Source organism: Panicum virgatum, chromosome 5K, assembly GCF_016808335.1.
Source record: "Panicum virgatum strain AP13 chromosome 5K, P.virgatum_v5, whole genome shotgun sequence".
Classification (NCBI taxonomy): Eukaryota; Viridiplantae; Streptophyta; class Magnoliopsida; order Poales; family Poaceae; genus Panicum; species Panicum virgatum.
This window is the reverse complement of record NC_053140.1, coordinates 36179790-36205942: the sequence shown is the minus strand read 5'-3', so window position 1 is coordinate 36205942 and position 26153 is coordinate 36179790. Positions and strand designations below refer to the sequence as shown.

The window sequence follows — 26153 nt, the reverse complement described above, 5'->3', positions numbered from 1 at the left end:
TTGCTCCACTAATATGATCATATTAGCCATCAGAACTTTAGCTTCTGTGTATACTTCTTCAATTTAAACCTATATAAATATATTTTTTTGACACAAAACCTATATAAATATATTATTGCTGATACAGTATGCTCTGTAAACAATGTTGATTTTGTATCACATACTCCCTCCGTTCCATGAAGAGTGCAATTCTAAATTTTTTTAGATAGATTAGTGTTGGCATGAAAAGACTCTTATGCCCACAATTGTTTGCCACATATGGTTAGTTTTGACATACAATTCAAATCTAATCATTTAATTAGGCAGGCAATTGAGATCCAATATCTAGAATTGCACTTTTTGTGGAATTTTTTTTTTCAAACTCAGAATTGCATTTTTCATGGGACAGAGGGAGGACTAGAATAGATTTTTAAAAAAATTAGGTCTAATCTTTGTAGGAAACCGAGGTAAAACTAAAATGAATAAGACATATTAACTCATGCTTCTATTTTCTTCTGTGAACTGCCATTGTATGATTATATAATATATACCTTGACTAACTAGTGCATATTAGCATGATCGATAAAAAATTAGTGTAAATTGACAAATTTTTATATCCACAGGTATTATCGAAGTTTGTTCGGCCGCCCTTTAAATTTCTTTCCAGTTCCGCTGCTGCAACAAAGTACAGAATCAGATAGGTGTAGTAAGACAGAATAGGACACAGTTCATATTTATTATCTGAACCAGATATCCTTTGCTGCTCGATCACTAGCTAGCACAGTACATGCATGAATGATGGGCCCTGAACATTACATTGCATCCCTCCAATAAGCTAAAATGAGTAATCAGATAATTGAAAACCAAAGTCTTGCTTCTTAGCGTCCTCCAACCCAAGAGCCATCTCGCACATGGACTCAGGTATGAGCAGAGTCCCACCTGCGCCCTCCACCCTCCGCCAGCCAAACCAATCTGTTGTGTCTAAGATGGGCCAAAACCCTGAATTTCTCATACCTAGAGTAAGAGTCCTAACCATCCCATGCAAAATCTTGTGTAGGCTAAATTACATACAGATATAGATACTTAAATCTAACATACACCTAAAATAATTCCTGTAACTACTGACAGTCTGCGTGTCGCGGTTGCTGCGACTTTCACCTCCTGCCAGAAGGTTGATTGGGTGACATTATTGTAGAAACCAATGGCTTATATGGATTATGTGAAACAACCACATATAGCCTCAACAACAGCCCTTTTCATCATCCCGGGGCAGGGATCCCCACCAAATACATCTGGAACCACGCTTACCCCACAACGCTCTTGACCAATGCAGTTCTGCAAGAAACACCAATTTTAATTGTAGTATAAACAGAAATACGAGATTAAAGTTATGACCGGTCCACCAGTGTTTGCAGATCATTTACCTTCCAAAATATGTCATATGACTTGTGTGCATGGCAAGCTCCTTCAGAATAACCCCCGCAGGAGCCCTGTGGTGTGCCAAAGCTGGCAAATTTTATCTCAGTTATCTTCCGTCCATGATCACACTGGAGGTGGATCTTGGCTTTCTCATAGTCTTTTGTATGCCAGTTCTTCATTGATGGCTGCCATTCAGAGACATCAGCGCAGATACTCCCTGTGGTTCTTTTCACCATCGAGATTCTGGTAGGATCACCGCCCCACTCCTCAAATATAACCAAAAGGTTTCCCGTCGGATTAAGCCATGAACGAGGGACGTGGTACCTGAACAAGCATGAAGTGAATGTAAGAGCTTCAATTGTAAACTTTTCATGGATATTGATGCAGTAACCTGTGCGTACCATCTCTGAGAAGAGTCACCGCAGTTGGTTTGGCACTTTTTGTCATCATACTCTCCACGGTAATCACAGATTCCACAGGTTCCAGAGGCTTTGTAGCCAGGCCAATACCGTCCGATACCTTGTCCATTTATCCAGATTTGCCCTTTACCCATGCTACTCATATCCAAAGCTAATGGCTCGTCCCCATCTGGTGCATTGAAGAAAGCCTGCACAGAATAAATAAATGAGTGATCTTTTTGAAAAATAATGTTTTTCCACATGGAAAGCAATCGAAATTATGAATTTCCTCAATACCTTGTACCATGTCAGAGGCTGTTTCTGCATGGGTTCTCCCCACTCTACTGATGAGCTTCCAGTAAGTGAATGAAGACTCAAAGTCTCACCTTTCAGACCAACCTGCACAAGTACAGAGCTGTTTACATTCATGTCTTCAGCACAGCATACATAGGGTTAAGGATCATAACAATGACAGAAGTAACCTGGTAGGTCCATTTCTGCCATGTGAGATCTCTTTTTCCCTCATTCAGGCCATCCAGTGTCACAGGACCTAGAATTCCAGCATTCCAAGTCTCATAATGTTCTCCCATATTCTGCAATGAAGGTTAATAGAATGAATCTCGCAACACACATACATCTCACAACCAGTACTAGAGCACTATCTGCTGTCAAGAAAAATGTCCACTTACCGGGAGACCGACTGCTATACTTAAGCATGAAATGGTGTTACTGCCTGGCCAAAGTTTCACATTTCCCCTATATGTCAATCTTGGATCTTCCACATTTCCATAGACAGTTCCTGCCAACGAATTGGAGAGCATATTGAAAATCAATTAGAAAGAGAGGGAGGGAGGGAAAGAAGGGAGAGAATCCTTTGTTTTACCTGTTAGTTGTCCATTAATGAAAATATGCAAAGCATGACCAGCTGACATAACAGTTAGAGTTGGATTCTTCCCATTGCTCAGGAACTGTTCATCCTGAGCGACTTCAACACTAAAAGTGAAACCTTTAGCATCTTCGAATCACAAAAACTAATGATAGATTTTTCTGAGTTAAGATAAGAGTACTCACGATGTCGTATACCATAAGTAGTCGGTTTTATCCCTTGTCACATTTATCTGTTCCAATAAACCCACTGTCGTAAATGATTCCTCGCCCAAGGAGTTTATATCTTCATTGTATGATTGCCATGTGAATCCTCCAGCCCATTCCATTTTCATTTGTGAGATCTGACTTCCGACCTGTATAAATGAACATATCAGTACAAAAGGTTTTTTCTCCAAAATAATAAAAAGGTATGCATCACAAAGGAAATGCTGCATGAACTAATTGAATAGGATAAACAACCAATTCAAGCAAGCAACTCATGTAGAGCAATAACAAGTGGACTTGTAAAATGAACAAAAAGACTCAGACTCACCCTGGCGGTGTTGTAAACTGTTGTTTTGCAGTCTGGGAGAATACTTATGGACCAGGGAGGTAGATCATAATGCATTCCATTGAATGCTACCCTAGCATAAGATACTTCATCCTTGTTCTCAAGGAAGGCCACACAAGCACCTGTGCTTGATCTAAAAACAGATGCCTAAATAGGAATTATAAAAAAATAAGTCCTGGATAAAATATTGTTATAGGGATAAAGTGCATAAAGAGTGAACATAATGTTGTAATAGTTAACAACCTGCTGAGCATTTCCAAGTGAAGCAACAATCGGATCTCCTGCAACCAAGACTGGTTCGCAGAGCTTGATAGCTTTATGCAACTCCTTTAAGTGACCCCATTTTGGTTCTCTCAACAAGCCTGAGGAAGTGACAGGGGGTGACTCAAATCAATTTGGTCAACAGAGGGATCATTCAATCATAAATGGTTGAAACATAATCAGTCGAGTCTTGCTCTGGTGGTCCCTTCCATAAAGCAGCACGAAACTTAAAACAACTAGTAATTAATTTTATTTTTTCCCACCTGGGTACTGTTTGAGCCCGGGCCTACCCGTGCCCTAATCAGGTTCAACCCGTGTCCACCAGAAAGCAGACGATCCACTAAAAAAAAGGAAGCAGTCAATCTGTTCTACCCGCGCCACACATGCATCTAGCCGGCCGCAGCTGCCAGTGCCGCGCCGCCTCTTCCCCAGCCTCCCTTGCCTCACCGATGTGTTGCCCAGCCGGAGGCCTGCCGCCATCGCCTGCGACCACCACCGATGGCCGGTGTGGCACGAGCTTTGCTGCCCATAGCCGCAGCGGCGTCATGCATCTGGAGCGACGGCCGCCAACATCTCCCTCGCCGATCCTATTTCGTCGGGTACGGCGACAGCTCCATCTCCCCCCCCCCCCCCCCCCCCACACACACACAGTTTCAACTCCCTCGCGCATCACCCCGATCCGATTTCGTCGGGCGCGACGGCGGCTCCCTCTCTCTGCTGGACCTGGAGCACAGACACAAGGGCCGCACTGCATCCAGAAGCCGATCTGCCTCCATTCCCACCTGTGTGTATGGTCATCTCTCAGTCGGTGAGGCTGCCATGGTTTATTTTCCCCCCACCACTATTCCAAACTGTAAATCTTTAACCTTGTAGTTACTTCAGTAATCAAGCATTGCTACTCTATATATTTGTTTCAGGACAATATGCTTTGTGAATGCATAATAGGGATAAATCTAGTTGATCTTATGCCAGATTTTAGTACCAAAATGGCTTCTGTTCTGTTGAATTGAATGGGTATATACTAATTAAATTTGCAAAGGACTCTTCAATTCTAATTTCTAACTCTCACCATGAGGCTTTAGGTGCTGCACTACGCAACAAGGGATTATTTCGAGGCATTGTGACATTTGCTTGCTCCAAAACATGCCAAAAAAAATATGGGTAGTAGGTTGTTTGCCATGATAATTGTTTGAAATTAGAAGAACTGTTGTGTGTCGTGCAAAATTTGGATCTTGCAAAATATTAGTGATCGTATATAGTTCAGTTTATAACACACATTATTTGATTGTTCCTAGTTCATCATAAAACTTCATCCTTGGCATGAATCTGCATAGAAATTTTAAGCTAGACATAACTAATCTGATTTCAATTGTAAGTTCTGGTAATTATACTGACCTTTCTTTTATAAATCAGTTGTTTGTGCAGACTCATGCCTATTTCAAGTTTTCACTTCTTAGCATATTCATTTCTGCAGATTATCCTATTTTCTATCATTCTTAGTATTTCCCAAACTATTATGCTGTGAAACCGTTGTTGGTAATATATTGTTCTGTTTGTGCAGTTAACAGCTGCAAAAAGGATGAGGAGGGTGGACCAAACTAAAGTCATGCAGATCAATCTTTTGGTTTCAGATTAGGTATTGGGATTTTCCTTTTTACAAATTTTTGCAGACCACACTGGAAAGAGAATTTCTCATTTGGTTATTAGCACAATTTAGTACTGTGGAGCGTGCATTCGACTATAGCTGACATTATAGGGATGCATGTGTTGGTTGAATTTGAATCAGTAGTCAAGTTTTGGATCTGCGATAAGCTACATGCAGCCCTTTATATGTCAACTCCTGCTGCACTTTGCGACATGTAGAAGCTAAGAAATTGTTTGAGTTTTCAGAGAAAGCCGTGCCAGCAATGGAGATGGTGTAGAGCTAGATGGTTTCCATGCTGCGGAGTTGGGCGCATCTCTCGGCAACTCTGGTGGCTGGGGCAACTTGATGAGAAACCTGACAATACACAGTGTTGAAGAGGGAGCCTAGGCTGTGCAAGTGTTGTTGCAGATCTGCAAAATGGTTAGGGGCTTGCTGGGGATCTGATCACTACCCACATGCTAATTTGCTGGCAACTTGTGAGCATGGCCATGGCTGAGTTTCCTGTAATGTGACAAGCAACAAAAGCTGTTGTGGTTTTTGGTTTCAGTAGGTGTTAGTGTTCCCTGCTATAAACTGTTGCTCACAATAATAACCGAGTAGGTTGTGTAACCTTGCTTAAGTCTGGAAACAATATTGAACGAGGAGTTTGTTGCCTTTGCCTCCTAGTGGCTACATATTGTTGTGAATTTCTGTATATTGAATTGGGTGAAAACAAATGGCCTATAAGATGGTTGTAAGATTATGTGGCCTATGTTCATGTACTACAATGCTTCATGCTATTTGCCGGGAGAAGCAAAGTGTGACCCTGATGGAAAGGCAAATGAAAAAGAGACCCTTCTGAAGCTGTTGAGGCCAGGGCAGACTCTGCGCCACTGAAGATTGAGAACCGCATGGATGAAAAATTGTACAACATTGTCAATTGTGATGCCGCCGGCGCGTCCAACGAAATCGGATCGACATGACACACGAGACCTGATGGAATCAGATCGACGAGGGAAGGGGACACGCAAGGGAGGTGCCAGCCCTCATCGCTCCAGATGTGTGGCAGGCCTCAGCCCTCATCCGCCCTCATCGCTCCGTCCGTGGTGGTCGCAGGCCTCCGGTGGGGCATCACGCCAGTGAGGCAAGAGAGGCCTGGTTGAAGATGAGCATGAGATGAGAATGGATCGGCTGCTTTCTAGATGGAATGGATCGGTTATGGATCCGGCCTGATCAGGGCACGGGCCGGGTAGGGCTGGGCCCAAACAGTGCCCAGGTGGGAAAAATAAAATTAATTGACTGCATTAATATTCGTGCGAATTTCATGGAAGGGATCACCGGAGCAAAACTCGAGTCAGTAATGCATGTTGCATGTGCTTTGATTGTCAAAACAATGTCTGACCCAATCATATCTTTTAATACTAGGAGTTTAGATTAAATTAAAACCATTTCAGCTCCTAGACTAGCAGGGTCAGTGGATTTCAATATTAGTTACCATGCTGTAGCTTGTAGCCATTGTGTTGGAGTATATTGAGCCCATGTGTATAGAGGCCCATCTAGAGGCCCATGTGTAGGTATTATATATACCCACCCTTCTAGGGTTGGAGGAATACAGAAAATATTCTCTCCAATATGGTATCAGCCTAGGGTTAGGTTTAGCCTCCTCTGTTTTTTTTTCCGTCCAGCCCGCAGGAGCCGCCGCCGCCGGCGCCGCCGGCCCCCTCCCTTCCTCTCTCCTCCTTCCCTCCTCTCCCTCCCTCCTCCTCTGCTCCGGGCGTAGGGGGCCCTGCGCCGGGCGCCGCCGCCGCCGCCTGGCCCCTGTCCTCCCCTGCTGCGCACGGGGCTCGGGCTGGCCCGCGGCCGCCCTACGCCGCCGTCGCGATGGCTGCTGCCACCGGCGCGGGTACTCCCGGCGCAAGCGCAGCCGCGGGCGGCACTGCGGCCGCCGGCGCGGGACCTCCCGCTCAGATCCGCCCTGGGGCCGCCGCCCTGGCCGCCCCGGCGGGTCTTGGCGCCGCCGCAGACGCGGGGTGGACCGCCGCCGCCGCACAGGGGGCCGTGGACGGCGCCCAGGCAGGGCCTGCAGCTACCGCTGCCGCCCAGACCGCCGCCGCCGCCGCCCAGGACGTTCCTGGCGCGGGTGCGGGCGCGGGTGGGCCTTCTGACGCCGCTCCGGACGACGCCGTCGCCGCTGCTGCCGCCGTCACCGCCTACCGAGCTGCGATTGCTGCCGTCAAGCAGCCCGCAGCAGCCGCGGCCACCGCCGGTCCCACGTGGCCCGAGCTCGGGATGCCTCCCATGGATGCGCCGCTCTCCGCCGCTGCCTTCCGTGGACAGCAGGCCGACGCCGCTCTTGCTGCGGCACTCCTCGCCGCCAAGTCGGAAGCTTCAGCGGCGCAGGAGCGGGTCCGCGTGGCTGCCCTCGCCTGGGAGCGCGAGCGCGCCACGGCCGATGCCCTCGCCCTCCGGGTCGCCGAGGCGGAGCGCTTCCTCCGCGTCTCCTCCAACCAGCCTGTCGACCTCGAGCACGGCACCTCCTCCTCCCACCAGGCCCCGCACGCTGGATCTGGAGCTCGGTACGACCCGACTGACCCCATGGTCGCCCAGCTCCACCTCCAGGCGGCCGGCGTCCAGAACATCAGGGCTCTGGTCTCCGTCCTCCTTGACCCCGCGTCCTCCTCCTACGGCCGCTGGCGGGACCAGGTCCTCCTCACCCTCCGCCGCTACGCCCTCGTCGACTCGCCGATCGAGGCGCGTGACGTGACGTGGCTGCGCCTCGACAGCGTCGCCCTGTCCTGGATCTTCGGGACCATCTCCCTGGATCTTCAGGACCTCGTCAGGACACACGGCGGCACCGCGCGGCAGGCCTGGGTGGCGCTCGAGGGGCAGTTCCTCGGCAACGCCGAGTACCACGCCCTCCAGCTCGACGCCACCTTCCGCACCTTCGTGCAGGGGGACCTCTCCGTCGGTGAGTACTGCCGGCGGATGAAGAGCATGGCTGATGCTCTTCACGACCTCGGGGATCCAGTGTCCGATCGGGTCTTGGTGCTCAATGTCCTGCGGGGGCTGAGCAGCACCTACGACCACCTGAAGGGCTGGATCGCTCGCCAGAGGCCCTTCCCCACCTTCCTGCAGGTCCGGGACGACCTCGCCCTCGAGGAGATCACCAGGGGTCTCGCGCCCGGATTGTCCTCGCCCACCCCCGCCGCGCTCGTTGCTACTCCACCGGCCTCCTCCGCTGCTCCAGCCACCTCCCTCCTTGCTGCTGCTCCCGCCGGGCAGACCGGAGGAGGGGGGGCCGTGGACGTCGCCGGCGACGGGGTGGTGGTGGCACTGGTGGCCCTGCTTCTGGGAACACCGGTACCGGTGGGGGCCGTCGGGGCGCGCCGACACCGGCTCCGGCTCCCGCCCCTGCCGCCGGAGGTACGCCCTGGCCATCCTTCAGCAACCCATGGTCAGGGCGCATCTCGATGTGGCCGTTCCAGGGTCCGGGAGGGGGGCCTCGTCCTCAGCTCCAGCCGGCGGCCATGTTCACTGGCGCTGCTCCACTCTTCGCGCCTTCCTGGACCCCGCCCGCTCAGCCCAGCCAGCAGCCGACCTGGCCTGGGGGGTGGGACCAGGCCGCTCTGGCGCAGTCCTTCAGCACCATGGGACTGGCGCCGCCGACCAGCACCGAGTGGATCGCCGACTCGGGCGCCTCGTTCCACACCACTCCCGATGCTGGTATCCTATCTTCTGTCCGACCCCCACACCCCTCTTGTCCTTCTTCTGTCATGGTTGGTGATGGATCTTACCTTCCTGTCACCGCCGTGGGTTCTGCTCCTCGTCTTCCTCATGTTCTTGTTGCTCCTCAAATGGTTCGCAACCTTCTTTCTATTCGCCAGTTTACTGCTGACAACTCTTGTTCTATCGAATTTGACTCCTCTGGTCTTACTGTGAAGGATTCGGCTTCCCGGCGTCCACTTCTCCGATGTGACAGCCCGGGGCCCCTTTACACTCTTCGGCTTCCTGCTTCCGCTACCTCGCCTTCGACTTCTACGTCTTCTGCTTTTGCCGTGACGCCTTCTTCCACCACCTGGCACCGCCTCCACCTCCCGGTCTTTCTTCCTGTCTCGGGGTGTTCAGCTGCGTATGTCTTGTCCGTATACCTCTCCTCAGAACGGCAAGGCTGAGCGGATGATTCGCACGACGAACGACGTCGTGCGCACCCTTCTGATCCAGGCTTCTCTCCCCCCGCGCTTCTGGGCTGAGAGCCTCCACACCGTCACCTACCTGCTCAACCGCCTTCCGTCCACTGCTTCTCCTGCTCCCACTCCACACTACGCTCTTTTCGATACCCCTCCTCGCTACGACCACCTTCGGGTCTTCGGGTGTGCGTGTTACCCTAACACCTCCGCCACCGCTTCTCACAAGCTGGCGCCCCGCTCGACTCGTTGTGTGTTCCTCGGGTACTCCCCTGACCACAAGGGGTACCGATGCTTTGACCTCACCTCTCGCCGCGTTCTGATCTCCCGACACGTCGTCTTCGACGAGTCGGATTTCCCCTACTCCACCTCCTCCACACCTTCTTCTGATCCCGAGCTCGCGTCTCTGTTTCCGACTGACCCGGTGGTTCAACCACCGTTACCTGTCTGTCCTTTTCCTGCAGGTTTTCCCGGCGCACCGGCACCACTTCCGGTCGTGCCGCGCACGGACCCGGTGTCTCCCGCTGCGCCACGCGCGGCCCCGGTGCCTTCCACTGCACCTGAGCGGTACGCTCAGCCGGTGCAGGTGTACCGGCATCGCTCGGCGCCGAACCCGGCGCCACAGCGGTACGCGGAGCCGGTGCAGGGGTACCGGCGCCGTTCGGCGTCGACACCGGCGCCACCTACTGCTCCGGAGGCTTCTGCGACGCCGACACCGGAGCCGTCGCCGCAGCCGCCAGCTCCGGCTTCCTCTCGAGCCGAGCCGGAGGTGTACCACCCGCCAGTCCTCCATCGGGATCCTCGGCATATCCATCCCATGGTGACTCGGCGGATGGCGTCCCAGGCCGCGACTCTCTCCGCCACCGAGGGAGAGCCGCGGGTCTCTCCGGTACCCTCCTCTGTCCGCGACGCCTTGGCGGATCCTCACTGGCGTCGCGCGATGGAAGAGGAGTACGCGGCTCTTCTTGCCAACCAGACGTGGGACCTCGTGCCGCGTCCGTCTGGTTGCAATGTGGTGACTGGCAAGTGGATCTGGACGCATAAGCGTCGGGCTGACAGCACACTGGAGCGCTACAAGGCTCGCTGGGTTCTCCGGGGGTTCACTCAGCGGCCTGGTGTGGACTATGATGAGACCTTCAGCCCCGTCGTGAAGCCCGCTACGGTGCGCACGGTCCTCTCACTTGCGCTATCGCGCACTTGGCCTGTGCACCAGCTGGACGTGAAGAATGCATTTCTTCACGGCACCTTGTTAGAGACTGTCTACTGCTCTCAGCCAGCGGGATTTGTGGACTCGAGTCGTCCGGATATGGTCTGCCGGCTCAACAAGTCTCTCTATGGACTGAAGCAGGCTCCTCGGGCTTGGTACTCTCGATTCACCACGTTCTTGATGACACTGGGATTCACCGAGGCCAAGTCTGACACGTCTCTCTTCATCTACCGCCGTGGGGATGAGACTGCCTATCTGCTGCTATATGTCGACGACATTGTGCTCACAGCTTCCAGTCAGCAGTTGCTTCAAAATGTCATCTCCTCTCTGCAGCGGGAGTTTGCTATGAAGGATCTCGGTCAGCTCCACCACTTCTTGGGCGTCACTGTTGAGCCTCGCCCGTCTGGTCTTCTACTTCACCAGCGGCAGTACGCCCTCGATATTCTGGAGCGGGCTGGGATGACTGATTGCAAGCCCTGCTCCACTCCAGTCGACACTCAGGCGAAACTGCCTGCTGATCTGGGTGCTCCGGTGGATGATCCTACTGCCTACCGGAGCCTGGCCGGCGCTTTGCAGTACCTCACCTTCACCAGGCCGGATCTCACCTACGCTGTTCAACAGGTCTGTCTCCATATGCATGATCCCCGGGAGTCACACCTTGCTGCGCTGAAGCGTCTCCTCCGGTACGTCCGTGGCACTGTGGACCTCGGCCTGGTACTTCACCGCTCGTCCTCTGCTGAGCTGGTAGTCTACACCGACGCTGACTGGGCTGGCTGCCCGGACACTCGTCGCTCCACCTCCGGCTACGCCGTCTTCCTGGGCGGGAACCTGGTCTCCTGGTCGTCCAAGCGGCAACCGGTTGTCTCCCGCTCCAGTGCCGAGGCGGAGTACCGGGCTGTCGCTAACGGCGTGGCGGAGGCGTCCTGGCTACGACAGCTCTTGGCGGAGCTCCACAGCCCGCTCGCCAAGAGCACGCTCGTCTACTGCGACAACGTCAGCGCCGTGTATCTCTCCACCAACCCCGTCCAGCATCAGCGAACGAAGCACGTGGAGATCGACCTACACTTCGTGCGCGACAGAGTCGCCATCGGCGATGTTCGGGTACTCCATGTCCCGACTACCTCCCAGTTTGCTGACATCTTCACCAAGGGGCTGCCCTCGTCGACCTTCTCAGAGTTTCGATCCAGCCTCAACGTAGCCGGTGGCTAGTTGTGGCTGCGGGGGGGATTAGCCCTTGTGTGCTCTTCTTGTACTCTCATCTTGTCCAGTCTTGAACACCGCTGCGTCGGTTGTTCAGACTGCGGGGGGTGTTAGCTTTCTTGTTGTCCAGTCTTGAACACCGCTGCGCCGGTAGTTCAGACTGCGGGGGGGGTGTTGGAGTATATTGAGCCCATGTGTATAGAGGCCCATCTAGAGGCCCATGTGTAGGTATTATATATACCCACCCTTCTAGGGTTGGAGGAATACAGAAAATATTCTCTCCAATACATTGTCAATAGAAAAACATGCCAGACATTACCTACACCTTTGTTTCATTCAAGATGACTGGAGAGCAAAGCTAAATCAACCTTATAGCAGCTATTGAATTACATATATAACTGTATCAGGTAAAAATGTGTAGTAGTGATCCTTACATGACAGGAGATTGGTGCAAACTACAAAATACATGCCTTTGCTCAAAGCAGACTGTGTTCAACTCACCATATTCATCAATTGGAGCATCGTAGTCATAGCTAGTTGCAATGAATGGACCACCAGCTGTGCGCTCAAAATTTGTTCCTCCATGATACTGAAAGGTGGTGTCAGAAACTTATTCAATCAATAATTTGGTAATAAGTCTCAGTTGCAAAGCACAAATCATGGAAGTTACCATGTAATAATTAACAAAAGAGCCACCCTTCTGAATAAATTTGGCAACACCATATGCTAGATCCTCTACTGGTCTATGTGGAACTGGAATACCAAAACCTGTATACCTGCACCCAAGAGAAGACAAAGGAGATACATAAGGAGAAAGATTAAAAAGAAACAACAAGTGTCTAGCTTCTTGGATTAGGAAAAGAAAGCAAATAAAATTACCAAGCTGTCCAAGCCTCAGTCCACATGGTAGGCTTGTGAGGTTTATTCGGGGAGAACCAGTCACAATAAAATCCATTGCACGTATTAATCTGCAATATTGGATCAGAGCAATTTCCTTTTTAGTGTATAAGTGTACAAAGAGAGGGGTGGGGGGTAGCAAATCATCCAAACCATGATTAGTTTCCTTTCATGGACAATGGTCACAAGGTCAGACCCCAGCACATTAAAGAAATGCTGGCCAAGGTGCATTGTTAAAGAAAGGAAGCACAAGACATACAATTGGATCCGGCGCATCATCTTCTTTGCACATGATCCATGGAACACCTGTGTTCAGCGCAAGTGCCATGTTAGCTGCCCACGACGCGTAGGCCCTGGCTGGTTCACCCTGATCCCACTCCAAGGGCCCAAACTCGTTCTCAATCTGGAAGGACAACGGAATCCAAAGGTAGGTTGCATTCAAAAGCATGGCATCAATACAGACCTAGAATGTATGAGTTGCACACATACCTGGGAGAGGATGATTGGCCCTCCCTGCCACTCAAAGAGCCCTTCTGACTTCATCATGTCAACAATCTTCGTGGTAAATTTCTGCATCTCAGCCTGTTCAAGATTGACCCTGGGTTAAAAAAAATTACCAAGATTGCAGTAATGTTAGAAAAGAGAAATATTTGAGAAGCAGAGCGGTCTATCGATTCTTGCCTTGAACGGCTCATTATCAGTCCTAAAGCTGATGCCTGGGACATACTTGAGCCAAACAGGGAAACCACTGCAACCAAAAGGAGGGAAAGGAACATAGTTTAGCATACTTCACATCACCCTGACATCAATGGATCTATGTTAATTATTCCTCGCTGACCAAATTCAAAGCACAGGAATAAGTTGTTACTCTCTAACACTAACTGTCAACTACCATGAGCATAGAAACTACTTCGAAAACCAAAACTACCAGCACTTGCTTCTTCTTCTTCTTTCACTCGAAACACATGTATACAAGCAAGAACATCAATGCCGCCAGAAACATTTCACACAAAACTATAGCAAAACCAAGCAAGTTCCCGTTACCCGAAATTCCACTCGGCGCAGACGTAGGGGCCAATGCGGAGGTGCACGTAGAGTCCGGCCTGCTTCACCAGCTTGATGAAGTGCACCAGATCATACCGCCCCTCGAAGTAGTACTGCGCATGGGCAGGCAACCACCAAATCAAGAACAGCGGCGAAAGAGGGGGAAATCAACTGCTTTTTTTTACCAGCAATTTGTGTTCCGGCAATGGTAACTAACTACCTGTCCAGGGGAGGGCTCGTGGCCGTTCCAGAAGACGTACGTCTGCACCACGTCGAGGCCGCCGTCCTTGGCCTTCTGTATCAGATCCGGCCACATCTGCAAGGCAGAAGAAGCAAGCACGCAAGCGAGGGGAGTCAGAGACGCTCCACGAACTGCGGCGGCGGACCCCAGCGAGCCCGCATTTCCGGCGGGAGAAGGAACGGCAGGCGCCGGGGTGCCGGATGGGACGGCAAGGGAAGGGGAACAGAAAGGAAGTGCGGCGCACCTCGGGGACGCTCCTGGGGTAGTGGATGGAGCCGGAGAGCAGGATCCGGCGCTGGCCGTTCACCACCACGGCCTTGCGGTCGTAGGTGACGGCCGCCGCCGCCGACGCGGCGAGCAGGGCTACCGCGAGCACGGCGGCGGCGAGGCCTGCCGGCGCCGCGGGGGCCATGGATGGGGGGGAGGGGGGGGGGGAGGAAAGGAAAGGGAGGGAAGTGAAAAGAAGGCGGAAGCAAAGCAAGAAAAAGGCCGCGCCTTCCGGTGGTTTCCCTCCACTGGAAGAAGCAGGTCGGACCACCGGACGCCCGGAGTGAGGCGCCGCTTCACTGAGCTCTCTCTCTCTCTCGGCTGCTCTGCACCAAGCCACCAAACACCTCTTTTGCACACTGCTCCCGCGTGTTTTGCTGCTGATTCTCTCCCCCCCTCTTTCTCTCTCTCTCTCTCTCTCTCTGGGATCTGAGAGGGAAGGGCTGATTAGCGATTAACCTGTAGCCCCTCGATCTGAATAAAAAATGTGTTTGCACAAGAAGGGGCCACGAGGATCTAGGAGGGGTCTGGGAGCGTGATCACACGCTACTTTAGCAACGGAGCGAGGCTGGGAGTCCAACTAATAGCGTTGTTAATTAGAGAGAGAAGAAGAGGAAAGGAGGACAAAGAATGTGACTGCATTGATGGGCCCACAGCCTGGGACTGGTGTCGTCAATGTGAGAGACTTTTTGGCGCGGAGGGAGTGGCGTGGGAGAGCCAGGGAGGCGCGAATTTATATGACAGGTCAAATCTTGGTGGGGGTGGTCGGCTGGGGTGGTCGGCTGCTCTGCTGCCACCGGCTCACCCGCCAAACAAAACAAAACAAGCAAAGGTTCCATACTCGGATGTTTTTATGAAATCGGATATTTCATTTTTTAGAAGAAAAGAATTCGTGTTCATAAACTAAATTCATGTTTATAAATTAAACAAAACATTTCCTCTATTTAAAATTTCCAGGTTTTTTACAAATAAAAAGGATCATTTCATTTTCTCATACTTTGAGTTCTTCACGATGCATCCCAAACAATCCTTACTTCATTTTTTAGGGACGTGCCCTCTAACAAATTTTGGCATGGTGAAAAAGAGGAAGAAGAAGAAGGAAAAGAGAGAATAGAGGAACAACCAGTACTTCATTTCAGGGGCGCAGCCAGCTGGGGGCAAGGAGACTCACACGCCCTACCACCATGTTGTTCATTGGAGCCCTCCCCCGTCCTCCTAAGAAATTTTGGCATAGTGAAGAGGGGGAAGAATGAGAAAAGAGGAAGAAAAAGAAGGGAAAGAGAGAAAAGGAGGAAGAAGAAAATGAGCCCGCCTTCACGATGCATCCCAAACAAACACAATTCTTCATTGGTTAGTTGCCCGTTTATTCGTTACAAATAATTTACAACAGGGCCAAAAAGCGCAAAATTCGATCGTTCTTTCTTCGAAATCAAGTTCATCCAAAATATATTCACACCTTTCACTTGTCATGTTTTTTGAATTTTTTTATCTATTTAAATTAATTGGTTATATACTTTTCATTAACCAAAAAGGTTATTTTATTTTCCAAATACAAAATGTGTGTTCACCGTATAACCCTAATAGCTACTTCATTTTAAATTTGTGTGCTTGCACGCGTGCATAAATATAATTTTTATATCAATTTACATGAGGGGAAACATTTTTAGAGAGCATCACGGGGATCGGCTGCTCTACTGGAGTGCTACTTCCACCACTCGCCGGAGTCTGCAAATTCCGACATTATGGTCTCCGGATCTCTTGATGTGTCCACCTGGAGTGTAGGACACATCGAGGCCCACTCCAGTATCATGCCTTGTTTGGATCATGTTACTTATTAGCATGCACGTTTTTTGAAAAAAAAATTGCATACATGGAATACTAAATGAAGTCTATTTATAAAAATTTTTATGGATGTGTGTAACTTTTCGCGACGAATCTAATGACGGTAATTAATCAATGATTAGCTACAGTACCCATCCTCTAATCACGCGGTCAAAGACCTCATTAGATTTCTCTCATGAAGTAGCACAGGATTGCAGAGTTATTTTTGCAAATTGCTTTCATTTAATACCAGTAATTAATGGTCCAAATTCTCAAGTACAACTAGTACTAGAGAACCAAACAGGGCAATTTCGTCTGTCCTCAATCTTGATGACTTTGGACTAAAAAAATGTAGAAAAAAGCAAGTAAATCTCCAAACCTTGAGATTTGAGAAAAAAAAGTGATGTCAAGCACTCGAATACGTACTTGGCCTCCTCAGATGAAGACGCCTTACGCTCGCACGTAGAGAATCCACCCCCCCCCCCCCCCCACCCCACCCCACACGCACACATCACCACCACCTCCTCTGACACCAAAACCTTCCTCAATGTATGCAGACGAAGAGCTCAGGTCAAAATTGGGCACGACCATGCTATCAGGAGATTTGATAGCGTGCTGTCGCCTTTGCTGCAGCAGAGGATCATGCACACTTGGAAGTAGGTGCGTTGGCCGTGTGATTTCAAGAAGAGAGGATCATGCACACTTGGAAGTAGGTGCGTTGGCCATGTGATTTCAGGAAGAGGAGGGCTTCTTCGATATACATTAATATTATCCTGCAACAGAAGCCTATACATTAACATATGGCAAGATCAGGAAAAACATTCAATTAACTACAGAAGGCAGATCTTACATACCTCCTTTGGTGGATTTCTCGAATTATATGTTGCCGGCACCACCGGAACACCATACACTATGTCGAGCACTCGACGTACTCGACGCATAACTTCATCTTCTGAGATTCGCTCGGAAGTACCGAGTCGGATCGTTCACCCTGCGATAGCAAAAAAAAACCAAATGGCATCACTGTTCAAGGGGCTGAATTCGATCTCCTTGCCATCCATGACATCACAACCGATGCTCCAGTCAAATTCTCTTTTCTGAAATCTTTGATCCAATCCAACAATTCTTTGACTTGGAACATAGATTGAGGTTCCACATTCCATTGCGCGAAATGGCATGGAGCACCAGTTGTCCGTTCTGAGAGGGAGGAATCCTGGTTCTCGGCATAGAAGCACTTATGCTTCCAATCAATAATTTTGCCGGGCAATTTGTATGGGATGTAAAATTTGTCCCTACCCTAACGCACCTGAGGACCGGCACCTCCTACTACCGCTATGTCTTTCTTGCTAGGTTGTGGTTTAAGACGGAAGAAATGGGGTTCGATACCCAAGGCCGCTGAATCAGCACGCCAGGCGGCCCGGCACGCGAGCCAGACTAGGGTCGGGTCGTGCCGGGCGGCCCATTTGGCCAACTATAGGTCGCACCAAACTTTTCTCCCTCAATTAGTTTTTTTAGCTGTAGAGATAGAGATAACAATAGATAGTATGATCATATTGAATGATTTGTTGATCTTGGCAAAATATGCCTTTGCGTAGGTACCGTCTCGAATGGATAGAATTAATAGTGTGGTAAATACTACATCTGCGCGCGGTCACTTAATGTCGTGCACGCAAAGCTACGTACTATACAGCTTTGAGTGCCAAAGTTCTTGCTTCAGTTTTCATCACGGACAGTGCCACGATGGTGATGGATGCATGGGACGACCTCCTCCGATCCTGGTCGTGTGATAGTACAATGTATGCGAGCTCAACCGCTGCCTAGGCCGGCTATGTACGTGTATCGTGTGGTGCATGATGATGCGTGTGCATGGCACGTCTCGGGCGCCCACCACTTTCCATTTATATTTATCGATCTGCCGGCTGTAACCCCTTTTTCTTCACCGCCTCCATCACGTGCTATCTTTATTGTTGTTACATAAAAGGAAACCAAAGCACCCTACGCACATGACAATTCACATCAGCACAGCAACGCACGGTGCCAAAGGTTTTTCGCTCCAGATCGTCTCGCTCTCGCCGTTTCGTTTGGACACACTCACTGACGTGCATGTGGGCCTCATCATCTCATATACTGGAGCATGTCAAAGTACAAAGGCTACGGTTATAAATATATAATAATAATAACAGGGTATGTGGCTAAAAAAAGGGTCCAGTACTAGAATATCAATCGTACAGTAACAGGCTTACCCAAAAGGAAAAGAGGTAACAAGCTTGGCTCGGGTCTACACCTGTTACCGTCGGCTCTCTCAACTGCCTGAGTGACAGGACACTACTTGCTTTTGGCATACTAGCTAGGCACTAGCGTGGCATCACGTGCAAGGCGGCATGGTCGGTCGTGTCCTGTTCAATAGCAACAAAGGTTTTATTTTGAGCTGAGCACGGTACAGTACGAAGGTGCGATAGCTGCGCCATAACTAACGCGTTAAGGGGCCTACTATACTTCGAGCCATGGAGAGCTACCAATGCTTTAATGTACGTGTGGTAGGGAGATCTGACCTCCTGTAGACCCGTAATGTACGTACGTTGTTGTTGATGAACAGTGACAAAAACAAGTGTACGAGGTGGTTATGGAAGAGATGGCTTTGCAACCAAGTCATCCATGTCTATTGGCAGCCACTATCAGCAACGGCCATTCTGAGCAGTACTATCTAGTCCATGAACTTGGAGCATACTTAATTCACTACGGGAGGCCGGCTGTTTGCCGTGTGCTCAAAGCACACGACAAAGACTCATTTGCATACGGCAAAATTTTTACCATATATTGCACACGACAAACGACACACGACAAATAGACGTCGGCAAAGAGATCATTTGCCATGTGCTATTTATCGGGCACACGGCAAAAAGTTTGCGAGTGCTACACACAGCAAAAAAGTTTTTAGAAAACTGATTTTAAAAATAGAAAACAAAAAAGATTTAAATTCGGGGAGGACCCCACTGGCCAGCCACACACCGGCTCCACCGAAGTTGGAAGTTGCAACATTTTTTGCACACCATGCGACCCACGAGATTCGAACTCACGATCTCTCTCACGTGTAACCTTCTCTACCACTACACCACACAGTCACTTGTGTTCATACTCCATTTTCTTTGCCCACATATTATACTAAACCGAGTGTATATTATTTGTTTGAGGCCCTAAACGAATTCAAATTAAAAAGTTGACAACTACAAAGTTTAATAACTTTTCGAGATCTACAACTTTCATTTTGGTAGTTTCTCCATCCAAGGTCGTTTACGAAATTTGAATTTAACTTTGCCGTATGCCAAATCTAGAGCACACGACAAAGTATAGTTGTTTGCCGTGTGCCTTGATCTAGCACATGGCAAACTCTTGCTTTGCCGTATGTCTTTGATCTGGCACACAGCAAAGAATGTTTGAAATAATTTTTTAACTTTAATTTTTGTACCATTCAATTTGTTTCACTATTTAATATTTGCATGACTTTGTCACAATTTTTACCTTCCAAAGTGACTCAACTATTCATGTTTGATGATTCTATGTGGAAAAACTATTATGTCATGTGTTTCAAGCTCGAATTCAAATTATATTATTTAATTGAAAAAAAATTAAAATTATCAAACCACTCCATAAAATAACCAAAATTTTACATGAAACAATTTAAATTGTCTATTGCCTATAGAAAAAAAATTCGAAGTCAAACCAAAATTTAATCGTAACTTTCACTCCAAACTTAACCGTATCCTTCTGAACTTTCTGATTCTTCTTCGCATATGTTTCCATTTGTAAGCATCGTACGTGAAAAAATTTCAAAATTCACTAAAATTTTTATCATAGCCTCCACATATGATATCATGAGATATTTGCAAATTTCATAATTTTTTGACTTCATTTGCTTTTTTTAGAATTTTAAATTCATTCGGACACACTTCATGGTTGTGTTTCCTGCACAGGATGTTCGAAATTTCTTTTCATTTGATGGGTAACGCCTCAAACTAGGTTAAATAACATGAGTATCATTTTTCACTCATTTTATTCTATTATTTGAATCACTTGCGGTTCAAATTTGACTTGATTCAAAAATTGCTTAAAATTAAATTAATTAGTTAAGTATAACAAATAAATAAAAAAATGTACCAAATTTTAACATGGAGTACCACATATTGTATGTGAAGAGTAGAAAAAATTTTGAGGTGATAAGACAAAAAAAATTATTACTTTGCCGTGTGCCAAAATAAAACACACGGCAAAGTCCCAAAGCATGTCTCCACCGTGTGTTATATTTTTACTGTGTGTACACACGGCAAAGAGGTTCTTTGTCGTGTGCCCGATAGAAAGCACACGACAAACTACCAGGCACACCGCAAAGAGCCGGTTTCCGGTAGTGATTACTTACTCGATCAAGAATTCAAGATGGATCACAGTCGTGTAGCTATGACTGGAATCGAAAACTTATATAACTCCAACATCTCTGATCATTCTGCTCGAGTAAAAAGTCATTTGGTACAATTAACCATCGTAAAAAGTCGCCTGATTTAAATCACTACTTCCGGGTCCCCGGTGCTGGTTTCACTTCACGGTCGTCTAAGATCATTTGCAAATAGCGATAGGTTAGAAAAAAGAGTAAAATGCATTGCCGGTTCCTGAATTTAACTCGTAATACCATCTACATCTTCAAACTTCTAAAATGCATGTTCATATCCTCAAACATTCCAATCATATCACGTGAAGTCTAAATTACTATTTATTAAGTTATAGAAGCGGAAGTGTATACTGATATATTGAGCTTACATGTGGAACTAGATTTTTATGCCCAAACCTTATATTTTCTAAATTTTCTCTGAAAGTTTATTTCAAAACCTTATATATGCCTGTATATTTTATCAATATTTCCTCCAAATTGTATTCCTTTTTTTATTTTTCTAATTTTATTTGTTTATGTTTTATATATAATTTTATATTTTAACAAATTATATAACTATCGATTTAGTTTAAGTTAATGTGATTTGGATATCACATAGCAAGTTTAAGATCTGAATATGTATTATAAAAGTTTAGGCATCTCGATGATACCTCCAACTAATTAAATTTGAGCACCGATTATGTATGCATTTGTGTTAGCCGATGCGTGAAAGCATGTTTTACGCTGGCTCTGCTGGCAGATAACTGGCGACCTGCTGGGCTGGCCCGTGCGTCTCTTCTACTGCTGCCTGTCCGTCTGTCCCTGCCAAGCCAGAAATGGCCATTGAATTTTATGCTCGTATCGTACGTACGTACCGTCTGCCAGCGTTTGGTTAGCGGTGGAAAAAAATCATGAAAATTGCATGTATGAAATATTAAATGAAGTTGTAAATTTTTTTTCGGATAGGTGCAATTTTGCGAGCCGAATCTAATGAGTCTAATTAATCTATAATTAGATACAATAGTATTGCTACAATGACTATGGTTATGGAGATACTTTTATAATTAGACTTTATTTTTACGAAAAAATTTCGCGAATTTTTTTTCGCCCCATCCAAACACAGGCTGCGCGACTGCAACGACTCTGACGTACAAACGTGCACAGCAATGAAAAAAATTCTTGGGTGGCCGGCGCGGGCGCGGCGCCTCCCGCTGCAGCCGGCGGCCATATCATGCCGATGCCCACCCCCTCCCTGCATGGCAACGGCATGGACGCCTGGACGGGCGGGATCCATTGCCGAACGGCCTGTCCGGCTCCCCCCGCTTAGGGCGGGACCTCTGCATATAGATTCATTCCAAACTGGGAATGGTAGAAATAATAAGAGATCAAGAACCAATTCAAGTCAAAAACTATTTGTAATAAAATAAATTCAAAATAGATACAACAAGAGACTGAAATTAAATCCACACCTCTGCTAAACTCATGAATTGGTTCTCGGTCTCTTGTTGTATCTATTATGAGTTTATTTTGTTGCAAATAGTTTTCAACTTAAATTGATATTCGGTCTATTGTTATATCTCTTGTTATCTCTATCGTTCCCGGCCTAGAACTAATCCATGCTCTCACTGTTTTTCGTTTTGTTTAATTTTTAGCCAGTGGCCGCAGATCGAGCAGACTGTTTTGAAGCACCACGTCAGCTGAGCAATCATGGGCTACCGTTACCAAAACTGAAGATCTTTTCCTTCCTGAAGCAGGTGCCTGGAGCACACGGCACAATCATACTGCAGTGTACTGTAGCATACTAGCATTCTCCGGTGTCCGGCGCCTGTAGCATTTGAGAGGTAGGGCTTCGGGATGAGCTGCGGCCGAGGGGATCCACGACCGGTCTCCAGGCAGGCCCAGCTGAGTTGATTGGTCGGACTCCGATGGACGGCGAGCGATCGGTCATGTGCACCTGCGCAGGCAACCAACATTCCCCATTCCCATCACAGCTGCTTCCGGGACTAGCTAGCGTATCTGTAATGTAATTGCCCTATCTAGCTACCCTGACGATATGGTCCCTACCGAACTGACCGTCTGATTCCTTGGCCAAACATGATCCGACGAGCCGTGGATCTCCAGCTCTCGATCGCACCGACGGCGAAGTTGCCCGTCCGTAGTGCGTAGCCTTGCACGTGCACTGGCATTACATCTCCTCTCTCGTCCTCGGTTCGTCAGGAATGTCCACATGCCATGGCAGCCAGCCATGTATCTTGGGACTTCTTCACCGCCAACTCACAACTACATTCTACAGACGGGTTTGCTCTGCTCTTTCATTCCTCCTTGTCGATATGAAAAAGAGGCGACACAATACGTATATAAAAAAGGAAACATATCATAACTTCATGAAAATCCGTGCAAACCACGATAAAAAAATCGTCTAAATTCAAAAAAAATCACGCATCTAAATGATATGATGATACACAATCTTGTAAAATATCTTGTCCAAACTCGACTTCGTCTGTGAGATATAAAAAGAACAAATTTCAAGCCAAGAAGTTGTCCATATGATTTGTTAAAAATTTGTTATTTTTATATCTCATAAACGAAGTCGAGTTTGGACAAGATATTTTACAAGACTATGTATCATCATATCATCTACCTGTGTGATTTTTTTGATGAATTTAGACGATTTTTTTATTGTGATTTGTACGAGTTTTCACGAAATTGTAAAGCTAGATATATAAAAAAAGGCCGGAAATAGATGGCTACTCCAGCAAGGCAGCTCATCACGCAAAGTCTGTTCCAGCAAGCCGAACAGGAGAGTTTCAGAAACTTTTCGTGTTTGTTGCGGCTGCAGGTTTATCTTCTCTCGCAGATTCATGGCGCCATCGAATCGCGCCGCCTGTCACGGAGTGCCTGTCTGCCCTGCCCCCCTGCCCCGGAAAGCAACCGGCTGTTTTTGTACCGGCATACAGTGATATCTTCTGTTTTTTTTTTGAAAACCGGGTTTATATTTCATATAAAGTTTTTGGTGGTTACATCCCAAAACTTACAAGAACACCCTTGAAAGAAAAGAAAACTACAGCTCAGTTCTTGTAAACTCCCGGTCTTTCTCGCCACCGGCGGCCGGATGATGCTGCCTGAAGCCGACCACCTCTTCGGCGAAAGTCACACAATTTTTTTGTTGCCATCTTGTGCAGCAAATCGAACTCGACTTGCTTTTTTGACGCTGAACGAGCCGGCTGGATAACATCGTCGGATACCAAAGAATCTGACGCCACAAATACCAGAGTCCCCAACACACCGGAGGACGAAGAACCCCGAAGGGGACCTAAACCACCAGAAAAGGTGGTAACCGAAGACCAACCCGGCATCTCATCGAGCTGGTAAACATACCTTCCAGAGCTATCGCCGACGACGAAGGCAAGGAAGCAGGGGCGGAGCACATGGGGGGCGGGCAGGGGCCTGGCCCCCCTAATGCTCCATTAATTCCACTTAGAATCTCTAATTAAATACAAAATTACACTATATAATTCCTCTAATTAGTTTTTGGCCCCCTCCAAATGACTGCTTGGCCCCTCTCATTTGGAATTCCTGGCTCCGCCCCTGCAAGGAAGGAGCCGAACCTGATGTTGTTGCTGCTCACAGTGACGGGAAACCACCAAAGATGCAGAAGACGCCCACGCCAACGAACGATCTGGCATCGACCTCTGCACACCTCCGGCGTCGCACGCGAGAGCCGCAGCAACACAGGGAGAGACACACCCACCTCCAGAGCAGATTAAAGCAAAGATCGACGAAGACGCTAACCTTTCCCGCACCACCAAGGAGGAAACTTATTTTCCATGGAGCAGCACCCAAGAAGGAAGCATCAGATTCACCGACGTCACCGGATCCACCGACACCACCTCCATCAGCTCCACTCCATGGGACAAAAGAACCGGCGGCCATCCTCACAGCGCCACCGGAAACCAACCTACTGTATGGCTAATATACACAAGGGAAAAACAGATGCGCCGCCGATTCAATCGAACCCCCTCCTTCTCCGACGCCAGCAAGGGCGGCAGAGACGAGGGAGGCGACGAATCGGCGGAGGAAAACGAGAATCGCCTCTCACAGTCTCGCGTCGCCTGGCTTTACTGTAGCGCCTGGAAAGAACGAGAGGAAGAAGTACTAGTGGAGCGCTCACAGTGATATCTTCTGTTTGGTTTGATCTAGGGCTGGATATCAAGCCAGCTCGGCTCGTTATGGCTCGGCTCGTTATAGCTCGGCTCGTTAACATATTGGCTCGGCTCGGCTCGTTATACTAACGAGCCAGCAGGCTAGCTCGGCTCGGCTCGTTAGCGAGCTCGAGCTAGCTCGTTTGGCTCGCGAGCCAATGTAGAGAGACAATATGAACACACATCATCACAGAGTATGGCTCGTTTGGCTCGTTATAGCTCGTTTGGCTCGTTCCAATTCTTGCTTCTTATGCTGCTCTTCTTACCCATTTTCCAGCATTGTTCCAATTCTTGCTTCTTATACAACTATTCTAACTCATTTTTTATATAAGCAACCTCTTGTTCATACCTCGAGGAGTCATAAAGCTGACTAAAATAGAACTGAATATATATCATTTTGAACTTAGGGTCAAGGATTGTAGCAATAACCATGACATTGTTCTTCTCTTCCAAATATTTATCAAATTTGTTTAACATTGCAGCACTCATTTTCTTCAAATATGAGTCATTAGAATTTTTTGTCTTTAACAATGCACCCATTTAAATTTGCTGGCTTCATAATTAACTGGCTCGTTATGGCTCGCGAGCGGCTCGCGAGCCAGCTCGAGCTGGCTCGTTATAAAACGAGCTGGCTTGTTATAAAACGAGCTGGCTCATTATAAAACGAGTCGAGCTCGAGCCGAGCCATTAACGAGCGAGTCGAGCGAGCTAGCGAGTTACGAGTTTTTCGTCCAGCCCTAGTTTGATCCCATGTGCGTGGGCCAGAAATTTATTCCTTTCAATTTCAGTAGGTCCTTCCCACTCTTTTGGGCCACCAACCTTCGCTCGGCCTCAAGCCCCAGGTGGACTACAAGAAAGAACACACTGCTACACCAACCAAATGAACGGCAACAAGCCCAACTGAACATGCTGCCTAGTATGGGCTTCACATCTGCGCTACTTATTCCATCCATTTCAAATTATCAGTCACTTTGATTTTTCTAAATCAACTTTTACTACGCATTTGAATATAATATATATGTAGATATATAGCAAAAAATATATGAATCTAGAAATCTAAAATGACTAGAAATACTTCTCTATTAGCTGCTTGGCGCCTAACATTAAGCCCGTGAAATTTCTATGCATGTTGATATTTTTTCATAGGAATTATGACATAGCAAAACGTGTTAGGCGAAAGCGAACGCCAATCAGGCCCAGAACCTAGTTGGGCCGATCACTCCAAACAATCTAGGAGCTGTCCACCACGCCACGACTCGTTCTAGATTTTTGCATTATCCACCTAGCTTATGTGGATAAATGTCTTGGAGGCAACATAGTAGATTTAAATCGTGGATATTATGTTATCGTTGTGTGACTAGCATAGCATGTATAAATGATCAATTGACCAGCTTTTACGAACATATATTCGAATGGTGTAATTTGACATCGATCAATGTGTTTATGCGAACGAGGTTTGTGGTAAAGCAAAGAGTCTACACTGCCTCCTCCTGCGATCCTGTCTAATTGAACATACTAATCCGTACCATAAAGAATATTTATTTATATTTT

General features: G+C 47.9%; 1 protein-coding gene and 1 long non-coding RNA gene across 2 annotated transcripts; one reads left to right on the top strand and one right to left on the bottom strand.

The window, feature by feature from the left end:
• Positions 1–686: 686 nt before the first annotated feature.
• Positions 687–14701, bottom strand: LOC120707188 (beta-galactosidase 2-like). The gene is made up of 19 exons (XM_039992027.1): positions 14137–14701; positions 13872–13967; positions 13652–13764; positions 13289–13355; positions 13097–13189; positions 12867–13010; positions 12590–12678; positions 12381–12486; positions 12212–12299; positions 3478–3596; positions 3217–3381; positions 2868–3037; positions 2680–2789; positions 2486–2595; positions 2279–2389; positions 2094–2195; positions 1800–2005; positions 1404–1722; positions 687–1314 (listed from the first exon to the last, which is right to left on the bottom strand). Exons 1-19 carry the CDS (start codon positions 14302–14304, stop codon positions 1195–1197), a joined length of 2496 nt encoding a protein of 831 aa, XP_039847961.1. The 5' UTR covers positions 14305–14701; the 3' UTR covers positions 687–1194.
• LOC120707189 lies at positions 3850–5901 on the top strand. The gene is made up of 3 exons (XR_005688871.1): positions 3850–4094; positions 5057–5131; positions 5386–5901. It is a non-coding gene; the product is annotated as an uncharacterized LOC120707189 (long non-coding RNA).
• Positions 14702–26153: the final 11452 nt, after the last annotated feature.

What these genes read in the sequence shown, in the direction of transcription:
- LOC120707188 (XM_039992027.1), bottom strand. Translation starts at nt 14,304, where the DNA reads ATGGCCCCCGCGGCGCCGGCAGGCCTCGCCGCCGCCGTGCTCGCGGTA. An exon ending in TGCGCCGAGTGGAATTTCGG is followed by an intron (nt 13,356 to 13,651) that starts GTAACGGGAACT and finishes TTTTGGTTGCAG; the next exon opens with TGGTTTCCCTGTTTGGCTCA. An exon ending in GGCCAATCATCCTCTCCCAG is followed by an intron (nt 13,011 to 13,096) that starts GTATGTGTGCAA and finishes TTGTCCTTCCAG; the next exon opens with ATTGAGAACGAGTTTGGGCC.